The 25,356-nt window shown below is 45.8% G+C and overlaps 1 protein-coding gene across 5 annotated transcripts in view; it reads right to left on the bottom strand.

Annotated features, from left to right (window-relative positions):
- SUSD4 (sushi domain containing 4) overlaps positions 1–17,728 on the bottom strand; it is a 142,029-nt gene extending 124,301 nt beyond the window's left edge. For 2 of the 5 annotated variants that reach the window (XM_055419830.2, XM_055419831.2), the window contains exons 1-2: positions 17,534–17,728; positions 16,740–16,919 (exon numbers count right to left, since the gene is read on the bottom strand). In XM_055419830.2, coding sequence (XP_055275805.2) covers positions 16,740–16,884 — 145 coding nt within the window. In that variant the 5' untranslated portion in view covers positions 16,885–16,919; positions 17,534–17,728. Of the gene's footprint in view, positions 1–15,289; positions 15,539–16,062; positions 16,171–16,739; positions 16,920–17,533 lie in introns of those variants that run through there. The other 3 variants (XM_055419832.2, XM_055419834.2, XM_055419833.2) reach the window with 3 other exon arrangements.
- Between the last annotated feature and the right edge of the window lie 7,628 nt (positions 17,729–25,356).

Here is a 25,356-nt window from a genome sequence, read left to right as displayed (position 1 = left end):
AGTTAGCTGATGCTACATCACCGAGAACATGACCCAGTTTAGCAACAACATCAACACAGCAGGGACTAGAGAAAATGCCAAGTATTAGAAGACCAAGGCTCGTGGGAAGTGAGATGCACACAAACCATGGCGCAAACTGGAGGTAGAGACCAGTCCACGGCTCTGCTTTTGATTAAAGCCTCTGGTAGCCACACTGCATGAAGGAAAGCAAGAGAGAACAATTTTAACAGCAGCAGCAACAACAGACTCTCAGGAATCCACCCTCGAGTGTGGCTGCCCAGGGCGCAAAGGTGATCCTCACGGGGACAGGGTAGGTTCACTCCCAGTCTTTGATCCTCTGTGCTTGGGGGAGCCCCCAAGGATCTGGGTCTTCCTTCATCTGGAGGTAACAAAGGGCAAAAGCTCTGAGCTTATTACCATGTAAATGAAAACTACACGGCAGATTTTCAGCAAAGCTGCTCTCAGGGGATAAATGCCCTGCCACCTCATAAAACCGCGCAGGACCCTCTTCTATTAATTCAAAGCCCAGTGGGGCTGTCCTTTAAACGACTCCATCCCCAAATCAGGACCCGGCATTCCAGGGTTGAGGAGGCTACAGAGAGGTGCCCTTAGCAGCTAACAGGCTTTTTACCCCAAAGGGCTCTGAGTGGATTGCAAACGGGATTTCCAGGCATTCTGGCCAAAGACTAGGATCCCAAGACCTCCAGCCACAGACTCCCAAAAGCAGTATCCCATCCACAAAACTATAAAGAGATTCTTGAGAATGAGAGACAGCATGCAGCTGGAGGTTAGAAAAGGTGGATAAAGCACTGAGTCCCTGGATCCAGATGCAGTTCTCAATTCATCTTACTGTCCTACCTGAGCCAGAAGATCCTGGCCCAAATGCCTCCAGCAGCAGAAATACCACAGGGAGAAGGGAGAGGCGGAGAGGGACACACACAGACACTCTGCCTTCCGAGACCTCCGAAACCCCTTTAATGAATCCCCTGCCTGCCTCATGTGTTGAATTGCTTTTTCCAGGGGCATCTGTGAGCACACTAAAGGGGCTGACTGGGCTTGGGCCAACAGCTCTTGAGAAGTTCCTCTCCGTGGCACAAGGACCTTCTCCATCTCCAGAGGCGACTATTCACTAAACGCACCAGTGGGGCCTGAGCAGATTGGCACGTTCCATTTTGCAGCAAAAGAGCTCCTCCAGCTGCCTTGACATCATGTCTGCACAAAATGAGCTTTCACGGGGGTCAGGATCCGCACGTGGGAAGGCATTTCCGTGCTGAGCAGAGCATCTTTCTTTGGGATTTAGGAAAGCGAAAGGTAAAAACTGGCCCTAGGCACAGCAGAGAAGTCTCCTTCCAGACGGGCAGTCCTAACTCCGTCTCGTATTTATAAAATGCCTGTCTTCTGACCCTGCCTTCTCGGTACCTGCACACCTGGCCCCCTGCGAAGTGTAGAGGAACGAGCCTTGTTGCCCCTGATGTACAGATGAAACCAAAGCATGGAGAGGTTAAGTGACTTGCTTCAGAGGTGACAGAGCTGGTCACAGGGGGTGGGGGTGACAGAGGGATCGCTCTCTGGCAATCGCATCTTTGAAGATTAACCAACAGCCCGAGAAGACTGAATCTTTGAAGGACCGGAGGACAGGGCTGCCAAAGGATGTGTGGAGGAAGGACGTGCATCCAAAGCCAGAGCTCATAAAACATTGCAGCCCACCAGCCAGGAGCTCAGAGGAAGGGGCAACTACAAGGCGGAGGGCCCACGGGCACTCTCACCATGCTCACGAACTCCATCCCCTCTGTCCAACATCCCCAAGAGGGGAAACACCCAAAGCCATCCTGGGCCCCCTAGTGGCCCTGTCCAGCTCTAGTTCTCGGGTTAGCTCCACCGTCCCATGAAGGCTGGAAAAGACAGTGAGTGACTCTCCTGCAGTCAAGCCTCAAAAAACATCTCTTCGCAGATTCTCCATCCTCCCAAACAGCCTTCCTCCCTCCTGCCCCTGCTCTCCTTTCTGTCCAGTGGGTGCAGGCATCCAGAATTCAAAGCTTAAATGTCATCCTAATAATAACGAAGATTAAACCTCCTGCCTTCAAAAAGAATCGGCCATCATTTGAATCAAGTTCTGTTGTTGTTATCAGTTTTATTATTATTACTATTACCGGTGTGGCATAACTCCTAACCCTCCTTGCTGGCTTCTCCTCTTTAGAACGTGGATGTATAAACATGGATGTTTCCTGGGATTCCTCCTCAGTCCCTCTTCTACACTCTCTTCCTGGGAAAGTTAAGCCTCCTCCCCGCCCCCCAGCGCCCCAAGCTCCTGCCCCGTTCTCCATGTAGCTGATGCACAAGTCTAATCTCTGGCCCTACTCCCTCTCCTGGGCGCCTGAGTTTCCAACTGCCTGATGGACAGATGGTGTCCAAATGTAATTAGCTGGGCATGTGGGTCCAACCTGCCTTTCCAGCCTCCTCTCTTGTCTCTTCTCAATCTATCTGTCCTTTACTAATGCGATCCTGGGCTAGTCCTTGTCTTTGGTACATATTCTTTCTCAATCTCAGCATCTGAGCATTTCTCAATCCTCAGCATTACTCAATCCTCTCTCCTGGAAAAAAAAAAAAAGCATCTCTCAACAAACGCCTTCTATGCCTGGAAATTATTTTACTGTTCGAGACTTCACTCAAGTGTTCTCTTCTTTGATAAGCTGCCCCTGCTGCTCCTCCATCCCCAGAGCCTCCAATATAAATCTCCACCATAGGACCTGCCACAGGAATTATGACAGTGAGTTCCATACTGGGGTCAAGGACCAGTGATCTCCAGGTGATTTCAATACCACACACCTGTCTCAGCATGTGCTACTGGGTTTTGTCATGTGTTTGTTATACTATATTCCTTCAAAACAAAGGAAGCTTTTGGTAGGCTAACCCCAGCATAGTCAACATAGCAAACATTCATTATTCATGAGCAGTTTGTTGGTGATGATGTTGTCACCTGACATAGTTATGATACTTTCCCTTATTCATGCATTTGATTCTCACAACAATTATGGGAGGGAGATGGTCCAAATATTTCACAAATAATGAAACTGAGGCAGCAGTTAGGTTACCATCACTAGGCTAGCTGGTGACAATAGCAAGGAAAACTGACTGTGTACTTTCCACTGGACCCTACATGGCTCCAGCTCTTTGCCTCAAGAAATGAAGACATACCCATCAAGTCATCATTACCAGCAAAATAGCACCTCCCATTCTATAAAATAATGGTGTAAACAGATGGGTGTTATTAAAAAAAAAAAAACTGGTCTACCATTTACAATCCAATGGTAAAAATGTGACCAAGCCCTTTAAAGGATAAATAGAAATAGCAATTCAAAACTATTGAATCGTCCCACACCAGAGGAACTCAAGTTTCTAAAAGATTATTCCCCTGCTTTAAGTAAAATTAAAACATAGAGGTGGCCCCAATGAGCCACTGAGTATATGCTGTCATGCATGCGTGCTAAGACGCTTCAGTCATGTCCGACTCTCTGCAACCCCATGGACTGTAGTCCACAAGCCTCCTCTGTCCATGCAATTCTCCAGGCAAGAGTACTGGAATGGGTTGCCATACCCTCCTCCAGGGAATTGTCCCAACCTAGGGATCAAACTGGGTCTCCTGTGGCTCCTGCATTGCAGGAAGATTCTTGATTCAAGATTCATGAATTCTCGAATATTCATGTTGGCAGGAAACACACGTGCTATCATACAGCCACTTAAAGTTGCAGATTCCACTCCCAAAAGAAACTGTGAAAATGTGTCCTTGGGTTAGATTCTGACACTGAGACTCAGAGTTCCCAGAAGCAGTCTAATAGAACACGGAGAGCCTCTCCCAGGATTAACCCTCTAAACCTATCAAGTTTCTACAAAACAAGCAGATTCTGCTATTTCTGCCTGAAGAGAATCAGAATCTTCTGACTTTAAGTGTTTAGGTTAAGTCCAAAGGATTCTTCTATGTCCTCAGACTCTGAAACTGGAAGCCAGCTACATCAGTCACAGTGTCGCTCAATATCCAAACTGTAAAGAATCCACTGTAAGAACGGATTTTCTCTCTTTCTTAAAAGAATCTCTCTCTTGCTGGTTCACCCAATTTAACCACGTATCTCTTTTAGAAAGGCAATCAAATCAAAGAAATAAGGACTTTTTGGATTTCGGTTACTTGGAGAAAAAGGTACATTGAACCAGAGTGACCCTCCTTGTTTGGCTCTGCTCCCTCACTGGTAATTCCAAGACAGAGAAGTCACCAATTTCAAACAGAAACATGAAATAACCAGGTTGAACCGTCATTTCCAAAAACACCTTACTCATCCTTTCTCTTGAGAAGATCAATTTATTGAGATAATAACGAAATGAGTACTCACCAAGCTTACTGGGGTCTGTAAATCCTCTCACCTCTAAGGATAAAATCCGTTTCTGGAGACCAGACATCTGCTGGATGCACTCACAATTGTGCCCACCCACAGTCTCCTGCCCTCCTTGGGCTGCCTGTTTTGTCTTCACAGTGAAGTAAAGGGGGCTCTCAAGTTTGCTGTCACTGCCAAATAATGTCAAGAACTATTCTCTTTTACTTCTCTGATGCTCCCAGTTTACCTTGTTTCAGGTTAATAAAGCAATTACAATACTCTCAATTAAGAAGCTATTTTACAATGCACTTTCAATTCCAGTTGGTGAGCAAGTCACTTAATTATTTCTATTTGGTTTTCTTCTTGAGTGGATAACTTCTTCTGTCTTCGAATAGTAGAGCAATCTTTTCCTTAAAGAAGACAAAATATTGGGCCAAGTTCTTCCCTAAAACTTAGTATCTTCAGCTCATACCATCAAACATGGCTTCCTGGACAGTGGAGTAAGCAGCTCTCAGATAGCATCAACTATCAAACCTTATTCTTACTTCAAAGTTAACTTTTTTGAAGAAACTTTTTGATATGCTCATGATCCTCAGGTATAATTTTTCTTTTTATGTTTTGATATATACTAACTAGATTATCATCATCTGGATTTAGAAAAGGCAGAGGAACAAGAGATCAAATTGCCAACATCTGCTGGATCACAAAAAAAGCAAGACAGTTCCAGAAAAATATCTGCTGCTGCTTTATTGATTACACCAAAGCCTTTGACTGTTTGGATCACAACAAACTGTGAAAAATTCTTCAAGAGATGGGAATGCCAGACCACCTTACCTGCCTCCTGAGAAATCTGTATGCAGGTCAAGAAGCAACAGTTAGAACCAGATATGGAACAACAGACTGATTCTAAATTGGGAAAGGAGTATGTCAAGGCTGTATAGTGTCACCCTGCTTATTTAACTTATATACAGAGTACCTCATGAAAAATGCTAGGCTGGATGCAGCACAAGCTGGAATCAAGATTGCCGGGAGAAATATCAATAACCTCAGATATGCAGGTGACACCACGCTTATGGCAGAAAGTGAAGAAGAACTAAAAAGCCTCTTGATGAAAGTGAAAGAGGAGAGTGAAAAGCTGGCTTAAAACTCAACATTCAAAAAAACAAAGATCACAGCATCTGTTCCCATCACTGCATGGCAGATAGATGGAGAAACAATGGAAACAGAGACAGACTTTATTTGGGGGGCTCCAAAATCACTGCAGATGGTGACTGCAGCCGTGAAATTAAAAGATGCTTACTCTTTGGAAGAAAAACTATGACCAACCTAGACAGGACATAAACAAGCAGAGACATTACTTTGCCGACAAAGGTCCATATAATCAAAGCTATGGTTTTTTCAGTAGTCATGTATGGATGTGAGAGTTGGACCATAAAGAAAGCTGAGAGCCAAAGAACGGATGTTTTTGAACTGTGGTATTGGAGAAGACTCTTGAGAGTCCCTTGGGCTATAAGGAGATCCAACTAGTCAATCCTAAAGGAAATCAGCCCTGAATATTCATTGGAAGGACTGATGCTGAAGCTGAAACTCCGATACTTTGGCCATCTGATTCGAAGAACTGATTCAATGAAAAAGACCCTGATGCTGGGAAAGATTGAAGGCAGGAGGAGAAGAAGAGGCAGAGGATGAGATGGCTGGATGGCATCACCTACTCAATGGACATGAGTTTGAGCAATTTCTGGCAATTGGTGATGGACAGGGAAGCCTGGCATGCTACAGTCCATGAGGTCACAAAGAGTCAGACACAACTGAGCAACTGCACTGAACTGAACTAGGTTACCATCTACATCATATAAATGAAAAGACAGGTTTAAAGGCTAGATTTCCCAGGTGGCACCAGTGGTAAAGAACCCGCCTGCTAATACAGGAGACATAAGATGCGGGTTCAATCCTGGGTCAGGAAGATCCTCTGGAGGTGACATGCAACCCACTCCAGTATCCTTGCCTGGAGAATCCCACGGATAGAGGAGCCTGGAAGGCTACAGTCCATACAGTGGTAAAGAGTTGGACATGACTGAAGCAACTTAGCATGTGGAATGGCAAAGAGGAAAGTCTTGACCAATAGGCCTGACTGCTTATTGGTTTTTGTCTATTTGTAGGACTATTCGATGCACATGAGCTTGAGTGAACTCCGGGAGTTGGTGATGGACAGGGAGGCCTGGCGTGCTGCGTTTCATGGGGTTGCAATGAGTCGGACACAATTGAGTGACTGAACTGAACTGAACTGAGGAGATCAAACTCCTAGAGAATGTTTCTTCAAATTTAAAAATAAAAAAAAAGGACAGAAAAAATAAGAATCTCGTCCTCTCACTGTGTTAAGAAAATTAAAGGTGGTGGCACATGTAAAGACACCATGCAAACCATAACATTTGAAACATATATTAGCTAAAGTTATTATCAATGCTTGACCACATGACACTGAAAAGGACCCCTCCAAAGAATGCTGTCTCTCTGGGAATGATAAACAGGAGGGGAAGATGAAAGTCTGAAAGCCACCAGCAGAAGGCCCCAGAAACCAGCCCTTTGTTTTCACACCCTTTGCTCCTCTGGGCAGGTAAGACTCAGAGCATGTCTCGTTCATTCTCACTGCCTTCCTCAGACAGTCACAGAGGCAGGAATGGAGATAAAACACTTCTGAAGGGTTCATGAGTGTCTAACCTCTTCCTTTTCTCTATTTGGAGTCAAGGTTTTGGCACTGTGGCCCTCACTTTGTCCTGAGCTGGGAGATGCTGTTGTTGTTGATTTGCTTGCATATTTCCTGCTTTTGAGTCACAACACAAAAAGAGTGCCCCTAGAAATACAAATCAAAATCATACCCATTGGAATGGCTATTGTTAAAAAAGATAACAAATAATAAGTGTTGTTAAAGATGGAGAGAAAAGGGAACCCTTGCACACTGGTGGTGGGAATATAAACTGGTGGGTGCAGTCACTGTGAGAAACAGCATTGAGATTCCTCAAAAAATTAAAAACAGAACTATCACATGATCCAGCTATTCGACTCCTGGGCATACATCCAGAGAAAATGAAAACACTAATTTGAAAAGATGTATGCACCCTCATGTTCATAGCAGTATTATTTACAATAGCCAAGATAAGGAAGCAACCATAATGTCCATCAGCAGATGAATGGATAAAGAAGATATGGTGTACAGTCAAACGGCCATCATCAAAAAGTCTACAAACAATAAATGCTAGAGAGGATGTGGAGAAAAGGGAACTCTCTTGCATTGATGGTGGGAATGTAAATTGATATAGCCACAATGGAAGACAGTATGGAGATTCCTTAAAAAGCTAGGAATAAAACCACCATATGATTCATGGGGTCACGGAGAGTCGGACATGACTGAGCGACTGAACTGAACTGAACTGAACTGATGACCCAGCAATCCCACTACTAAGCATGTATGCTGAGGAAACTCAAACAGAAAAAGACACATGTATCCCAGTGTTCACTGCAGCACTATTTACTGGAATATGGCTAGCTGGAACATGAAAGCAACCTAAATGTCCATCAACAGATGAATGGATAAAGAAGTTGTGGTACATATACACAATGGACTACTACACAGCCATAAAAAGGAATGCAGTTGAGTCAGTTCTAATGAAGCAGATGAACCTAGAGCCTATTATACAGACTGATGTAGGCCAGAAAGAGAAATATAAATATTGAATACTGACACATATATGTGAATCTAGAAAGATGGTACTGATGAATTTATTTTCAGGGCAGCAGTGGAGAAAAAGACATAGAGAACAGACCTATGGACACAGGGGAGGGGAGGAGAGAGAGGGTGAGAGATATGGAGAGAGTAACATGTAAACTTACATTACCATATGTAAAGTAGATAGCCAATGGGAATTTTCCATGTGACTTGGAACTCAAACAGGGGTTCTGTGACAATCTAGAAGGGTGGGGTGGGGAGGGAGATGGCAGGGAGGTTTGGGAGGGAGGGGACATGGGTGTTATCTATGGCTGATTTTTGTTGATATATGACAGAAAGTCACAAACTACTGTAAAGCAATTATCCTTCAATTAAAAAAAATTTTTTAAAAGAAGATATGGTTTATACACCATACAGTACATATAATGGACTATTACTTAGCCATGAAAAAGAATGAAATGTTGCCATTTGCAACAACACAGATAAACCTTGGGACACTGTGCTTGGTGATGTAAGTCAGAAAGAAACAAATCTCTACATTTTCATTTATATGTGGAATTTAAAAACTAAATGAGTATAATAAAACAGAAACAGACATATATACAGAGAAAAAACTAGAGGTTACCAGTGTGGGGAAAGACACAACAGGGGAAGGGGATTAAGAGGAACAAACTACTAAGTATAAAATAAATAAGATACAAGGATGTGAAGCACAGCACAGGGAATATAGCCAATCTTTTATAATAACCTTAAATGAAGTATAATCTAAAAAACTATGAAATCACTGTTATACAACTGAAACTAATGTAACACTGTAAATCTATTATACTTCAATAAAAAAAAGAGTTCTGTTATATCAAAGTAGATGGGCCAAAGTTCCAAAATATTCAATAACTGTGGCTTAAAGGGAAATATTTGGGTTGAAGTATAAAAAGCAAAACATGCATTTAGCGATTAGCATTTCCATGCTTATGGAGCAAGCTTACAACTTAAAGGATAATCTGAGTCACCATGCCTCACTTTCTAACAGGGTGACCCTGAGAAATAATAGTTCCTACTGCGTAGAGCTGTCATGAGGATTAAATGAGTTAAAACATGTAATGTGGAAAACAGCACGGGCACAGAGTTCAGTTCAGTTCAGTCGCTCAGTCGTGTCTGACTCTCCGCGACCCCATGAATCACAGCACGCCAGACCTCCCTGTCCATCACCAACTCCCGGAGTTCACTCAAACTCATGTCCACAGAGTCAGTGATGCCATCCAGCCATCTCATTCTCTGTCGTCCCCTTCTCCTCCCACCCCCAACCTTTCCCAGCATCAGAGTCTTTTCCAGTGAGTCAACTTGTCGCATGAGGTGGCCAAAGTATCGGAGTTTCAGCTTTAGCATCAGTCCTTCCAATGAACACCCTGGACTGATCTCCTTTAGGATAGACTGGTTGGATCTCCTTGCAGTCCAAGGGACTCTCAAGAGTCTTCTCCAACACCACAGTTCAAAAGCATCAATTCTTTGGCGATCAGCTTTCTTCACAGTCCAACTCTCATATCCATACACGACCACGGGAAAAACCATAGCCTTGACTAGACGGACCTTTGTTGGCAAAGTAATGTCTCTGCTTTTTAATATACTATCAAGGTTGGTCATAACTTTCCTTCCAAGGAGCAAGCGTCTTTTAATTTCATGGCTGCAATCAGCATCCGCAGTGATTTTGGAGCCCAAAAAAGTAGTCTGACACTGTTTCCACTGTTTTTCCATCTATTTCTCATGAAGTGATGGGATCAGATGCCATGATCTTTGTTTTCTGAATGTTGAGCTTCAAGCCAACCTTTTCATTCTCCTCTTTCACTTTCATCAAGAGGCTTTTTAGTTCCTCTTCACTTTCTGCCATAAGGGTAGTGTCATCTGCATATCTGAGGTTATTGATATTTCTCCCATAGTAAGCACTCTCTAAAGGTTTGCCATTAGTACTATTATAACAATTGACAAATTTTTATCAGTCACTCAGATGTTGGCCACTTTAAAAACTGTCCCATCTTTTCCCAATCTTTCCTGGTTAGCAACAGTTAAACAGTTTTTCTTATGAAAACAGACCCGTAAGTTGACAAAATGAGGTATCTGATACATGAGAATATACATCTGATGCCTCTGTCCTCAGTGCTATATTTGGTTTTGATGAAACGTGACTGTGTTTATAAACAAGTTAGAAAAACCTATTTTTCTGCCCCTTTCTCTCCCTCAATTCAGAGGCAATGATCCCAACCGACCTTTTTAGACATACTGCTGCTATGTGTGGTTCTTTCAATTATCAAACACCAAATGAGCTTGCAAAATAAGACAAGGATCAAAGAAGTCTGGAAAAATCACCTTCTTCATCAGTATCAATAAGTAACACTAAATTTTAAACTGAATTAAACATCTATGGGAAGGGCCTCCCTGGTGGCTCAGGGGTAAAGAACCCACCTACCAATGCAGAAGACACAGGGCTGACTGCTGTCCCTGGTCCGGGAGGATCCCACATGCTGGGGTGCAGTTAACCCCATGGGCCACAACTACTGAAGCCCAAGTGCCCTAGAGCCCCTGCTGCACAGCAAGAGAAGCTCCTGCAACAAGAAGCCTATGCACCGCAACTAGAGGAAACCCGGGTTTGCTGCAACCAGAGAAAAGACCTCACAGCAACAAAGATCCAGCACAGCCAGAAACTAAAGAAATAAAATTATACATATATATACATATATGTACATATACATATATATAAGAAAGTCTCAGAAATCATATATATATAATAAAATCTTAGAAATCATATATATATAAAAGAAAGTCTCAGAAATAAGCCCATTTTTTAAAAAGTATGTGAAAAAATAGTTTAATGCAAGCTTCTGCATTCAAAATTTCGAGAAGAAACCAGCCCTGACTTGTCTGTTTCCTAGGGAGCGAGGACTACGTTCCCTTATCTGCTCACCCCCCAGGCATGCAAGACACTCACAAAAGATGAATGGATAGGGGAAGAAAACAGAGCTGGCTTCACCCAGAGTACAGAACCCACCAAATTCTTATAATCACAGAATTAAAGAATGTGACTGATACGGAAGGAATTGAGCGAAGGACAAGTTACACCAGTTGCCCAAAGCCACAGAGCAATTTAACAGCAGAGACCGGACTCAATCTGTCACCTCTATAAAGAACGCAGAGCTCTTGAGGTGTGCAGAGCTTCCCAGCTAAGGGCAAGTCTCCGTGGCCTTTTGGAAGCTTTTGAAATATGCCTCTGACACCAGGAAAAGAATCATGTGGGTGCTTTCCTTCACGTATCTAATCAATATTTCCTGGAGAGCGATCTTCACCTACACTCTTTGTTACTCTCAGGAATTAAAGAACCACTGATTCACTCTCCAGCTCGCCACTTCAGGCCTCTGGGATGAGAGATTTGCTACTGGCGGTATGAAATCCTTCTCTCGGGTCTCCCAGAGCTTTCAGATTTCACTTCAGGGATAAATCAAAAGCATTCCCATGCTGCTTATATTAGAGTGGCCTTTTGTTAAAGAAACATGCTTTATAGTTCGAGGCATTGGGACTTTTGTTTACAGACCGAATTAAGTACAGGTTGAAATTGTGGCTTTTAGACATAACATCGCAGGAAAAGTTTATGCTCCACAGTGTAAGAAATCTTTCTCAAACTCCAAAGGACTAGCACCTCCAAATCAGTAAGCCAGGCAGACAGCGTTTGTTCCTGTCTCCTGGCACACAGCTCAATGCTACAGCCACGTGGCCCAAACAAGACCTCAAGGAGCTTAAGCCAGTGACGCAACTCTAATGTGCAGACAGGGCAGCCCCACAGGGAGTGCCCTGGGTCAGAGACTCAGAAGCAGAGAAAGGAAACAGCACAGTTCAGATGATATTATGTTCCCGCTTTAAACCCTTAGTGGCCCCCACTGCCTGCTGTGCGACTCACAGAATCCTCACTCGGGCTTCCAAGGACACTTGAGATAGGCTTCCGATCTATTAGCTCTCTTTACCTGCTGGTTCTGTGCACATATACCATGTTCTGGGCTTCCCTGGTGGCTCAAATGGTAAAGAATCTGCCCACAATGCAGGAGACCTGGGTTCGATCCCTGGGTCAGGACGAACCCCTGGAGAAGGGAATGGCTACCCACTCCAGTATTCTTGACTGGAGAATTCCATGGACAGAGGAGCCTGGTGGGCTACAGTCCAAGGGGTCACAAAGAGTCAGATATGACTGAACAACTAACACTTTCACTTTTCATACCATATTCCAGAAGATATAGACTGCTCTCTCTCCTTTGAACGGTCCAAACATGTCACCAACTCCTTCAGTTCAGTTCAGTTCAGTTCAGTTTAGTTCAGTCACTCAGTCGTGTCTGACTCTTTGCGACTCCTTATCCCTGCACAAAATGCCTCTTTTGAGATGCTCCAACCATTCCCTCCCTCAGATCCTATCCTCAGTGCCATCTCTTCCCTAGAAACTTTCCTGAGTTTTCTACCAACCTCCTAGACCACCTCCAAATGGAAGTGGCCTGAACTGCCATGACACTCCTGCACTTTTGTAACTGTCCATGGTAATTATTTTCTAAATCGTGCAGCAGTAATTCGAAATCTTTTTTCTTGCTGTCCATCAGCCTTACTGAGCACCTTCTATGTATGAGATGCCATGCTGGGTGCCTGGGACATGAAAATTGACAAAGTTCTTGCCTTCAGTGGGCTTACGGTCTTGTGGATGAGACAATATCATGACAAAAGGTTACACTTAGCTCAGGGGAGAAATGAAATGTGAACAAGATAATGGCATTGTGAGTTGGGTCTTGAAGAGAAATGTGTTCACTGGGCAAAAAATAGAGAGGAAGGAATGGTTCTTCAAGGTAAAAAGAACATTATATACAGCGGTGCTTGGCACAGGGTGGGGACAAGCGCTCAGTGTTTCCTGAATGAATAAAACAAGTGGGGAAGATTATAGATTGGTTAGTCCCCCTCCTCACTACTGTCTATGTTTACTGAGTGCGTTCATGACCCCCATCCATCACAGCAACCCCAGAAATTAGGCAGTGTCATCTTCATTTTATGGATGAGGAAACTGAGGCTTCTCAGACCCAAAGCTGCAAAGCTATCAAGCAGCAGAACTTGGCCACTGTTCCTAATAATAAGTTGCTGTTGTTTAGTTGTTCAGTCATGTCTGACTCTTTTGCAACCCTATGGACTGTAGCCCACCAGGCTCCTCAGACCTTGGGATTGCCCAGGCAAGAATACTGGAGTGGGTTGCCATTTTCTTCTCCAGGGGATCTTTCTGATCCAGGGATTGAACCTGTATCTCTTGCACTGGCAGGTGGATTCTTTACCACTGAGCCACCAGGGAAGCCCTCCTGATAATACAAGGATGCGCTAATGAGTTTGCCTTCAAGAACCTAAATACAAAGCAAACTCTTAGCTCTCTTCCTCTAAGCCTGGGTGTGATCAAATACCCAAATACCATCTCTGGGAACACACACTGAGAAAGAAGAAAGAAACAGCCAAAGAAGCCATGCTCCATGCGGACTCCAGGCACAGCGAGGTCCTGTGTCTCCCCATGAACCTGGTATTAGTCCTCTCACAGTACATGATGTTAGTGGTCCCAAATGCAGGCACTTTTTCCTTCATATACAAATGACAGCCTGGAAAGAGCCATCCAAAGGTCCCCTCAGGCCAACTCAGGCTCATTAAAGCTCTCCTAGGGCTCCAAGAATTGAATTGACCCTCAGCTTTCTAGGACAAAGCATTTCATTTTCCATGGAGTTCTTTCCCTCCCTTTTCTTCATGTGATCATTTTCTCAATTTCTCCCATTCCAGTTCAGGCTTTTTCTGTCACTGTTGCATCGGGCACAAGGTTTTTTTTTTGCCTAGCTGAGACTATTATATCTTGCTATTGTCATGTTCCTTTTCCATTGAAAGCAATCAAAAATGAAAATCCACATTTCTGAACAGTATCTATTAAATGGGCACCTTTTTTATGGTTGGGGGTAAAAAAAAAAAATCACTGAGTTTTAGCACAGAGTTTCAGCTCTGTGTACCACCGAAAGATCAGACACCTGGCTGAGACTTCCCCACTTTTACAGGCCATTTGTATTTGGGTATTGGATAGAGGTGGCAGAAAATCCAGAGTTATCTTAATCCAACTTATCTTAATGAACGCTTTAGCTTAAAGCATTGCTAATCAAAGTGTGGGCTTCCCTTGTGGCTCAGCTGGTAAAGAATCCGCCCGCAATGTGGGAGAGTTGGGTTCAGTCCCTGGGTTGGGAAGATCCCCTGGAGAAGGGACAGGCTACCCACTCCAGTATTGCGGCCTGGAGAATTCCATGGATCAAAGGGTAGTCCTGGGACCAGTAGCAACTGGATCACATGTGAGCTTGTTGGAAATGGAGATTCTCAGGCCCACCCCAGACCAGCTGAACTAGAATCCACCTTTTTGCAAGATCCTAGGTGATTGGTATGCACATGAGAATTTTAGAAGCACTGGTCTGGAATTAAGATGAACTTGATTTAATAAAACCCTCCTGGACCCTCCACGTGGATTTCTTTCCTAAGAAACAAATCTCTGTATAGTGAACGCCTCAAAACATCATCCACCGCCTTTCTCCACCCAAATTGTTTATTCATGGAAGAATTTTGAAATGATAAATCATCTTCCAGAAATCACACTCTCAGCCTGAGGGGAGTTCCAAATGACACAAAGCTGATGGTCAGCCTTTCTGCATCATGTGAGAACTAAGAAGGGAGAGGCGACAGGCGACCCTCCTCCCACCTTCTTCGAGGCCCTGGATCTTTTTGCGGACATCTTCGCCTCTCAGAAGAGAGGAGTGAAAGACGTGTTGTACAGTCACATGGGTGACTAACATGGGAGACTGGGGGTGCTGTGCTGTGTCCGGAGATCTGAGATCCTTGAGGGGGGATGCACTGTAAACACAAATGGCAGAACCAAGGGCCAGCCTTCAAATCCAGGCTGTGCTTGGACTTCACACTTCCAATAACCACAGTCAAGAGACAGGTAGATGAACCCTCGTTAACCTGCCATCTAGATCAGAGAAAGGGATGGAGAAAATGGAGAATTAGGTGCCCCTGGTTTGAGGAAAAGACAAGCCAGAACTGGAGGCAAGAGGAGAAGAGAGGGGAGGTAATGACCCAACCCTGCTCAAGACTGTCCTGCCCACCTGGTCCTACTCACCCTCCAAGCGGAGTGCAAGCCCTCGGCAGGAGAGGCTGTCACCAGAGCCCGGGAAGGCCATACAGGTGCTGGCCTAGCATCCCTGTTGACTTTGTCCTCTATGAAGAGGACGCCTGCCTCAGAAACATTTCTATTAAAAAAAAAAAAAAACCACCAAAAAAGTTACCTCCTGTTGAAAAACCAAAACCCAAACATAATCAGCTACTGCATCAACAGCATCTTCTCACTAATTCCATAGAGAGGCACATCACAAGAAGCTTCTTTAGACGCCAGGCATCTTTCAGACCTCAAAGTGCAGCACCTGAGTTATCGATCACTCCATGTTAAAGCCCAGCTTGGTACTCCCCTCCCCAATTCTGCTAACTTTTCACTCCTTATTTCCATCTTCAACTTTGAATTCTCTAAAACAGCAATATTTTAAAACACTAAAATGGTTTACTTACATCATTCAATATCTGCTTTTCCAGCAATTATGATTTATTTATGTATTAATGTTTGTCAGCTCCAGACACACGATTCTGCCCTTTTAACATGCCCACATCAGCAAGCTCTCAGAGAATCTGGAACGGACAGCAATGAGCAGTGGAGGCAGAAAGACTCTAAGGCTCTGAAATTCAGTCAGGAAAGGCATTGGTCTTCCTCTGCCACAGCCAAAAGAGAGCCCTGTCTCCCAGAGCCGAGTATGTTAGAGATTAACCACCTATGTGGACTGAAGCTCTGAATCTGATTTCAGCTAACTTCCACTTCACAGAAAAGCACTCGGCTTTACTTACCCTGTAAATCGGGCTGACTGAGCCAAGCAATCCTCCAGAAATACATCTGAAGGCAGACCTCTGCATCCCCTCCCCACCCCCAGCGCGCACGGGCATGCCCGAACACTCCACCTCCCAAGGCAAGAGAAAGTTAACTTTCAAATAAACCTGTCCTGCAGCCAGTCTGGCTACGTTTCCAGACCCGTCACATTCACAAAGGTGGTTCTTTGCAACTGTCGCCTAAATCCAGAGGCTGAAACCTGACCTCTGCCTCCTGAGGGCACAAAGGTCCACAAACTTTACTCCGGTACCACAAACGCACCACTTTCTCGCTCTTCCTGTCTCTCTCTCTCTCTCGGTTTCTCTTTAGTCAAAGTAAAAATAATGGGCCAGGCTTATTGTCTTTCCTTCGGAGAAGCCAAGCTGGGTGGCTAGTGGGAAGCTCCAGACAGAATGTGGGTGTGTGCATCTGTGCAGGCTCCACAGAGGAATTTTCTGGGAACTCCAGGGGTTCTGAATGAAGAAGGGTGGTCTCGGGCTGGGACACGTGGGCTCCTCAGGTTCTCCGGTACCCCAGAAGTCTGGGGGTGGGGGGTGGTTGGGAGGAGGTGGGGCCTCGAGGGGCCAGGGCTGTCCTGCCAGCCAGGCTCCCCCAGCCTGCCATCCCAGGCCCTCCCGGCCACCGCGGGGTCACTCACCACCCGTGAGCTGTGCAGGGCCGAAGCACAGCGCCAGCTGAAACCACAGGATCACGGCCAAGAGTCTCTGGGGGGACTGAGGCTGCTGCTGCTGCTGCTGCTCTAAAAATCCATCTCCATTGCTCGGGTTCATTCCATGATACATCTTTCATCCACAGAGGGCATCCGGCTTGCAAGAGTCTGCAACCAGGAGCGAACACGACAATACCCCAGGCTGCCGGGGCTCGGGGGCCACGCTCCCCCCGCCCCCTCTCCGCCCTGGGACCGGGAGCCTCGGTTTCCCCGGCTCCATCCCCATTCCTCCCCCGCGCGGGCCCCCGCCCCCTTTCCCACGGCGAGATTCCCCACACACACACACCCAGCGCGGGGTACACTGAGTAACAGCCGCCGCGGGATGCTGCGCGTGCAGTACGGATGGAGGAGGGGAGGGAGGGCAGGGGTTAGCGCACACTGGCTCAGCGCCGGTCCCCGGGATTCAGCGGCCGTGGCCGCGACGGGAAAGTCTACAGCCTTTCAGCCTCTGGAGGCTGAAAAAACACTTTTCCCTGGGCCTGTACATTTCACTCTTAGGGATCTCACGATGTGGCCACCGGATCCCCCCAGCTACTTCTCTGGTTTTCCCCAGGATCGGGATGGGTCCTATTGCCCAGTCCCCAGTGAGATTTCTCTGCGCTGTCAGAAAAAAAAAAAAAAAATTCCTCCCTCGGGGAGTGTAACCAGGCACCAACTCCCCCTCCCCGGCCTGCGCGCGCCTCCCCGGGAGGGAAAGCCCCTTCCAGGGCTCTCGGTCTTACCTGTGGGTCTCAGGCATGCAGCTTCCTTGCCTCCTCCGCCTCCTCCCCCCGCCAGTCTAACCCGCATCTGTGCGCGACCTCTGCTGCCGCCGCTGCGCGAGCGAGCGAGACGGAAGCCTCGGCGGCGGCGGCGGCGCCCGGCTCCAGCTCCCCCCGCCCGCGCTCTCCCTCCCCAGGCTCCCGGAGCGGACGGGTGCGGGGGTTGGGGGCGGGGGGGGTGGGAGGATGGCAGCCCGGCCGCGCGCCCCCGAGGAGGCGCCCGCGCGCCCGCTACCTGAGCTCGCGAGCGCGCGGCGGCGGCGGCGCGGAAAGAGGGAGGTGGCGGGGGCGGGGCGGAGGCGCGCAGCCCGGGCACGCACGCGGGCACGCGCCTCGCAGCCCCAGCCGGCGCCGCGGCTGGGGAAGGGGCCTCGCGAGCGCGGGGAGGGAGAAGGGGCCCGCCGTCGCCGCTGCCGCGACCAATGGGAAGCCCGCGCGCCTGCACCTGTCGGGACGCCAGGCGCCTGGCGGATGGTTCCCACACGCCTAAGGCCGGGTTGCCCCTTCGCTGGCGCAGGACCACGGCGGTCCCCGCCTGGGCTGCGCGCGAGCCCGGGTGGCCGCCGCGGCCTCCGCGAGGCCTCCGGTGCCCCCAGCGCGCCGCAGGGCGCGGGAGAGCGCCCCGCTTTAGGCTACTGCCGCGGTGGTGGCTCCGATCCGTGGGACGAGAGTGCGCAGCCCGGCCGCTCCCCTCCCCAGGACCCTCACCACCGAGCAGGTTCACGTGGGCAGGGAGGGGAGATGGCCGATTGCCAAAGTCTCTTCTTTTCCAGCGTTTAGCTCTCCCTACCTCTCCCACCACCACCCCCAACCCCGTCCCACCAAGGCTCTGCGTGTCCCCTTGGAGCCCGAATGACACTCTTCTCCCTCCCTGGCTCCCTTGTTAGTTGCCCTTTTGCGAGCCGCAGGCTTTGCGCACGAGGACTCTTGGCCTGTCTTGGAGATGCGCTGGCCCCTCGGAACCTCCACCGGGCGCGCAGAAGGTTGAGTACGCAGGAGGGGGCGAGCTGGGAGGTTTCGGGGGCCGTCGATCGGAACCCAAGGGGGTCGAGGGTGTTTGCCCTCCCAGCCCGCGATGGGGAGAGTTCGCCTCGTCTGTGCTGTCTCGATGCGGGTTTCGGTGCCCGAGCCCACCCCGCAGCCGGGAGCGACTCACTCCCCACTGGTTCTGCGAGAGACTGGTCTTTCTCAGTCGGCCTGGCTCCGAGGCCGACGTTCCGGCCACGGTAGTTAAGGGGTGTGAGTTAATGAGATGGTGCCGGCAGGCAGCACTTTAGTACCAGAGGCACCCCATTATTCTGTAGCAATTTGTGTATAGGAAAACCGTGTTTCGGATATTCCACCAAATTTCATCCTTTGCTTCTATCGGCTTTCCCCAAATCTCACATACTGTTGGTAGTTGGGAAATTACAGCTTTCACTCTGTCGACTCTTATTGGGAGTCTTTTTAACAAATTCTTTCAGGATAGATTAACTTTTAGTAGATAAATCAGTTTGGTGTGTGTTGTGGTGGTGGTTTTGTTTGTTTTGTTTTGTTTTTGCTTTGTAAAACTGAGATAGCCACTTTGCACAGAATAAGATTTTCATGAGCACAAGTTGGTTTCTGCTAAAGCTTGTGCTTTGGGGCTCCAGAATCTTAGTTGTGTACCCAGTGCTTTGAAGATCCTATGGCTGACCTCTCGAGTCTGAATATTTGTTTTTCTCAGTAAATTTTTTAAAGCTTTCTAATAAGCCATCAAATCAACAAAGCTCAAACACATTTGTTGACCAAGGGCATGTCTTTACAATCATGAGAGATATGTCCAAGCACTATTGAGATCTGTTCTCCAGCTGGTAAGTGCAATCGTTTTGTACATAGAATGTCAGGATTGAAAGAAACATCCAAGTGTATCTGGTACAATCTCAGGACCTATGCTTTGAGTCCTCTCCCTGACATTTCTACTAAGTGGTCCCCTAGCCTCGTGGAATGCTTGAGGAAACCTATTATATTTGCCCACAGCTCTCTTAGAAAAGCCCTGTTTGTACTGAACTGAAACCTACCTGCCTGACACTTTTACACACTGGTTCTAGCTCTCCCACCTGGTTCCACACAGCTAAATGGAGCTCCTCTTCCTTAAGACAGTGCTTTATCCATTTGGAGATGGCTTTATGTCCCCTTGACTCTTCCTTTCTCCAGGTTTAAACTTAGCTACTTTGCAAAGTGTGACCAATTCCTGGAGAAAGTAAACTACAGCCCAACCCCCACACCCCTCCTTTATGGGCTCTCACACTTAAGAGTCCCTGTCCGCCAGCCATAATCACCCCAGGGCCAGGTACCAGCCCCTATGGCTCAAAGCATACTGAAATTATTAAAACTAGCCTGTTATACGGAGAAGACACTGGCACCCCACTCCAGTACTCTTGCCTGGAAAATCCCATGGATGGAGGAGCCTGGTAGGCTGCAGTCCATGGGGTCTCTAAGAGTCAGGCACGACTGAGCAACTTCACTTTCCCTTTTCACTCTCATTCATGCATTGGAGAAGGAAATGGCAACCCACTCCAGTGTTCTAGACTGGAGAATCCCAGGGACAGGGGAGCCTGGTGGGCTGCCGTCTATGGGGTCGCACAGAGTCGGACATGATTGAAGAAACTTAGCAGCAGCAGCAGCAGCCTGTTATAAACTTGTTTACCCACTCACCTGTTCCTTCTCATGAAAACCACACATTCCCCACTGTTCCCTCACTTCCTCTGCCTCCTGATTGGCCCTGGCACTTACCCAAGTGGCCCTGTTTCTAGGGAATTGTGAGCAATAAAAACAAAAACTTCTTTCCTGACAGTCATTTCCATGTCGGCATGTCTTACCGTACCTGATTAAAATGAAGCCTGGATGCCCTTAAAACATGCTACACTTAGAGGAGGTAAATGGCTGTGAAAATGCATACTCACTATTATTCCCTAAAGAAGTTTTAGCAAGTTCACCTCAAACACTTCACCCACTAAGCAAAGATGATATCAGTACTTACCTCATACAACTGCTGAGAGACTTAAATGGAATCACAACTAGAAAGTACCTGAAGAGCACCCAGGACCTAGTCAGTACTAAGGCAAGCATCTCCAAGGATGTTCAATGCAGATATTAATGACGGAAAATCGGAAACACCTTGAATAAAGGAATGGATAAATAAATTGTGGTATAGTCACACTGAGGAACAGTATGTAGCCATTAGGTTTAAACTAGATCTCCATATAGGACCATGGAGAGCTCTATGAAGCATTTTGAAAGAAGCAAACTGTGGGACAAAATGGACAGTAAAAGATAATTTATAGAAAAACAATACCATAGATTTTCTATCAACTAATGTAAATAAAAAGAGAAAATGTGTGAAATGATGCACAGAAGACAGTGGTGACAGCAAATGGAATTGTTGGGGGAGTGATCAAAGAATAATTTTCTTTCTATAATTCATATTTTATTTTCATTATTTATTTGCATATAATTTTGGTTAGAAGACTTGTGTAATGCTTATGTAATTAAAAATTAATTTTCAATGCAAAAGAAAAGATAGGGTAAAAGATAAACTTAGAAAGGGAGAAGGTAGAATGAACCTGGGGCTTAAGGACATGAACTCAACTTTGAGAATACTATGCATTGATGGTATGTTTTGAAACTAGAGATAATGCAGATTTGTCTACATAGGGCATCCTTTGACTGAAGCTTTTTCTTGGACAGGAGTGAAAGGATGTCCAGTAAAGGTTAACTGCTACACTAGTTTGACATTTTTAAATAGAGCAACTCTGAGCTCCTCTCCTCATAAAGATTATTAAGATAGTGACTTCCCCTATCTCTCTGGACAATTCCTTATTCCACACTATATCCCTAGCAATGGATTGATTGTTTTCCTATAATAATCATAGTAGGCTAAACTGCCACAACCAATTTGCCAAAACAAGGAATGGCTCCAACATAATATAAGTTCCTTTCTCTTCATAGAATAGTTTAGGGCGCTGACAGTGAGGTAGAAATGGGAGAGTTACAGAAAGCCACTCAGGACCAGGCAGAAGGTAACTTTGTCATCTTCAATATAGTTTCCAAGAGACTCTGATCACTGCCATTTTAGCTGTTTCATGATTTAAAGATGGTGAGACCCAGCACAGTGTCACTTGGCCATATGAAAGGTAGAATTCTCTGTTACTTAGATCTCCTAACAAGAGAAGGTTGTTAAGCAGGGCCACACAGCGGGTTGTATCCAGGAAGAGAGTAACAGCAAACTGGGTTCTATGGAGCAACTGATGTATGGTAAGTTGCGGGGGTGGGGGCAGGGGGCACTGTGGGGACTGAGTAGCTAGTTTTTATGGACTCCCTGTAGATTGGCTGATTTGAATAATTTGGTGGGGTGCGAAGGCTCTGAGCATCAGGGTCATCCCTGGTTGTCTGGTACCTGACTCTGGGGCAATAAGGGTGTACGTTTGGTGGTCCCAGAGTGTCAGGGCCCAACAAGTGAAGTGATTTGGAATACGGAGTTAATTGGCTGCCTAAGAAGGCAATTCTAGATCAGCTCTATTCAGGGCTCCAAAACCAGGCCAAGACAGTACAATTTAAAAAAAAAAAAAATTTTTTTTTGTTGTTTGTTTGTTTTGTTTATATCAGCCCATAGGGGAAGGAGGGGAAGGCATAGGGTTCAGGTCTGAAAGTGGTCCACATCTTTTCTGCCAACGTTCCATTGGACAGAATGAGGTCACATGGCCAACTAGTCACATGGTTTCATGAAAGTGCAAAGGGAGCTAGGAAATGTAGTCCCAGGGACAGATGTTTCTTGAGAAGTTAAGATTTCAATAGTCTACTAGCAGGCTCTGTCAAAAGTCTGTAAATTAATCTGAACTCACATATTTCACTTTGCTCACCTTGTTTTCTTAATAAGTGTTTCACCTGCTTTCCTGATAAACTGCTTCAGGGCAAAGACCATCATGTTCTCTTGCTTTTGATTCTCCCTCAGCAATTAATTCTGGACCCAGTGGGCTTCTCACTAAAACAAGCCTTAAGCAATTTCAATATGAAAAGACTGCCACTTAAGAGTCAGGCATAAATATCTGATTCTTTGAATATAATTTCAGTTAGTAAAATGTAGATCACTTGCAGGGGGTGGGGAGGGGAAGAACAGTAGCAGAAATATTATCTGGGCCTTTGGCTTTTTTATTTAATTCTGAGTAGGATAAATCTTCAATAACTTTAAGCTTTGACCTCTACATAGCAATATTTGGTTCTTGGATTAAATCAAACAAGTGTTGCTAATGAGATGGTTTAACAATGTCACCACGTATAGTCAAATTTTCCATTGTAATGGGCTATTAGGTGAAGGCAAACCAATGCTTTCAGGAACACTTTCAGCAGTTAATTATATTAATAATGTTATTTTCCTGACCTTTTTATTTTGCCTCCTCTTCTATAGCCTTGTCTTTTATCTTGGTTTCTTAAAGATGCTTACCTTTAAAACCACTGTCAACTTAGCATGAACATTTTCTTCAGGAAGGCTAACACTTCATGACACCAGGAAAGGGGTGGGAGAAAACAAACCTCACTATGGAATCACTTATTCAACATTCATCCAGCACTTATTGAGCACTTAAGACATGCTGAACGCAATGCAAATCCATAAAAAATGTAAATGGATATCATTTCAACCTTTAAGGGGCTCACAGTTATGAACCTAAACCTATACTTTTTCTACATAAATTTTTTTTTATTCAGTTACCCCTTCATTCAACAAATATATCTTGGGTCCTACTCTGTGCAGGTTTGTGCTCTAGCTACTGGAAATACAGACTTGAACAAAACAAAGATGCCTGCCCTCCTGGAGTTTACATTGAAGGTGAGGGAGGTAGGCAGTTATTTATCCCTGCTCCCCACTCTTCCAACCTAGAGGTGATTTTCTTTACCAGTGAAGTCCCCATGATATTTTAGTATCTTTTTTCTGGCAATTGCTACTCTCTCTACCAGAGTCAACAAAGAGCAGGAACTAGGTCTTAATCTTGATATCTACCACACGATGCCTGCTGCTGCTGCTAAGTCACTTCAGTCATGTCCGACTCTGTGCGACCCCATAGACGGCAGCCTACCAGGCTCCCCATCCCTGGGATTCTCCAGGCAAGAACACTGGAGTGGGTTGCCATTTCCTTCTCCAATGTGTGAAAGTGAAAAGTGAAAGTGAAGTCGCTCAGTCATGTCCGACTCATAGCCATCCATGAACTGCAGCCTACCAGGCTCCTCCAGCCACGGGATTTTCTAGGCAAGAGTACTGGAGAGGCCTTCTCCGACCATGATACCTAGGATAGGGTTAATAATGTATACAGCTCCATAAATGAACGGTGAGTACATATTTTCACAGAAGTACAACCAATGTAGCTAAAGCTGGTGAAGCCCCACAGGAAGCTGAAAATTCCTATTTCATGTCTGTTATCTAAAGGGAACAAAATAACTCAATGAGGTTTGCACCTACAGTCTCCCCTTACCATCTCCTAACCTGGTTTGGGGACTGGCTTGAAAGAGTGCAGACATGGACTACATCTACCGTTGCAGACTACTTCACAAGTAAATTTTGCAAGGTGGTTTATATATATATATATATATATATATATATATATATATTTTATTCTCAAGGGAAACTTTTAATTCTATAGGGGTCATAATCATATAAGAAAAGATATAGACCCCTTTGAGGCATGTTTGGGAAATTATGGATAATCCCTTGTTCCTAGAGAGTATGTGTGTTTAGAGGTAAATTAGGAGATGGTAGAACATCCCATTAAGGCCACACTGTTAAGGACTTTACATGCCATTCCAAGGAGTTTAAACTTTATTCAGAAGAAAATGAGAGTCATCAAAGGATCAAAGCTTGGAATGGAAGAAGTTGTGGAGAAAGAATAGAGTGAGAAAGCAATGGGGCCGCCGCTGTAATGAGGCATGAACCAGAGTTCTGGCAGTCACCATGGGAGGCTCTGAAGAGGAGGACTGTCAGATTTTAGGGACCAGGACGTGTTGAGGGCAAGAAAAAAGAGGACACAAGGATGCTATCAGGATTCAGAGCCTTGGAGACTAAGCTATAAATTGCTATCAAAAATAGCGAACATAAATGCAAAGGTTTTGTGAGGATGGCAATGAGTTCCATGTTGGACATACTGAGTTTGATTTGCTGAAGAGAACTATTGATCCATATGGAGATATCAGGCAGGCAGTTGGAAAATAAGGCTAAAGAGCTTTTTAAAAAATTATTTTGTTGTTTATTTTTGGCTGTGCTGGGTCTTTGCTGTGGCATAGGCTGTTCCCTTGTTGAGGCAAGTGGGGGCTACTCTCTAGCTGTGGTGTGAGGGCTTATTGCTGTGGCTTCTCTTGTGGAGCATGGGCTCTAGGGCACTGAGCTTCACTAGTTGCAACTCCTGGACTCTAGAGCACAGGCTCAATAGCTGTGGTGCACAGGCTTAGCTGTTTTGTGGCCTGTGGGATCTTGTCAGATCAGGGACCAAACCCATGTCTCCTGTATTGGCAGGAGGATTCTTTACCACTGAGACACCACGACAGCCCAGCTTAGGGGTTTTGAAGAGGGCTTGGAGTAGAAGAAGTGGGTCCATGGGTTTCTCCAAGGCTGTCTGTTCAAGTCACAGAACAGATTACCTAACCTGGGGAGCGCGCAATAAAAAGAAAAGAAGCCCTGTACAGAGCTTTTGGGAACGGTACTGTAGGAGGAAGAAGGAATAGAGGGAGGGAAGAAAGAAGGAGGGCAGTCAGTGAAAAAAGAGCAGTGGTTCCCAGAC

The sequence above is a fragment of the Moschus berezovskii genome, chromosome 17 (assembly GCF_049115385.1).
Source record: "Moschus berezovskii isolate FMDL1 chromosome 17, NW_MosBer_1.0, whole genome shotgun sequence".
In the NCBI taxonomy this organism is placed as follows: Eukaryota; Metazoa; Chordata; class Mammalia; order Artiodactyla; family Moschidae; genus Moschus; species Moschus berezovskii.
The sequence above is the reverse complement of the archived record's forward strand: the minus strand, read 5'-3'. Positions and strand labels throughout refer to the sequence as shown.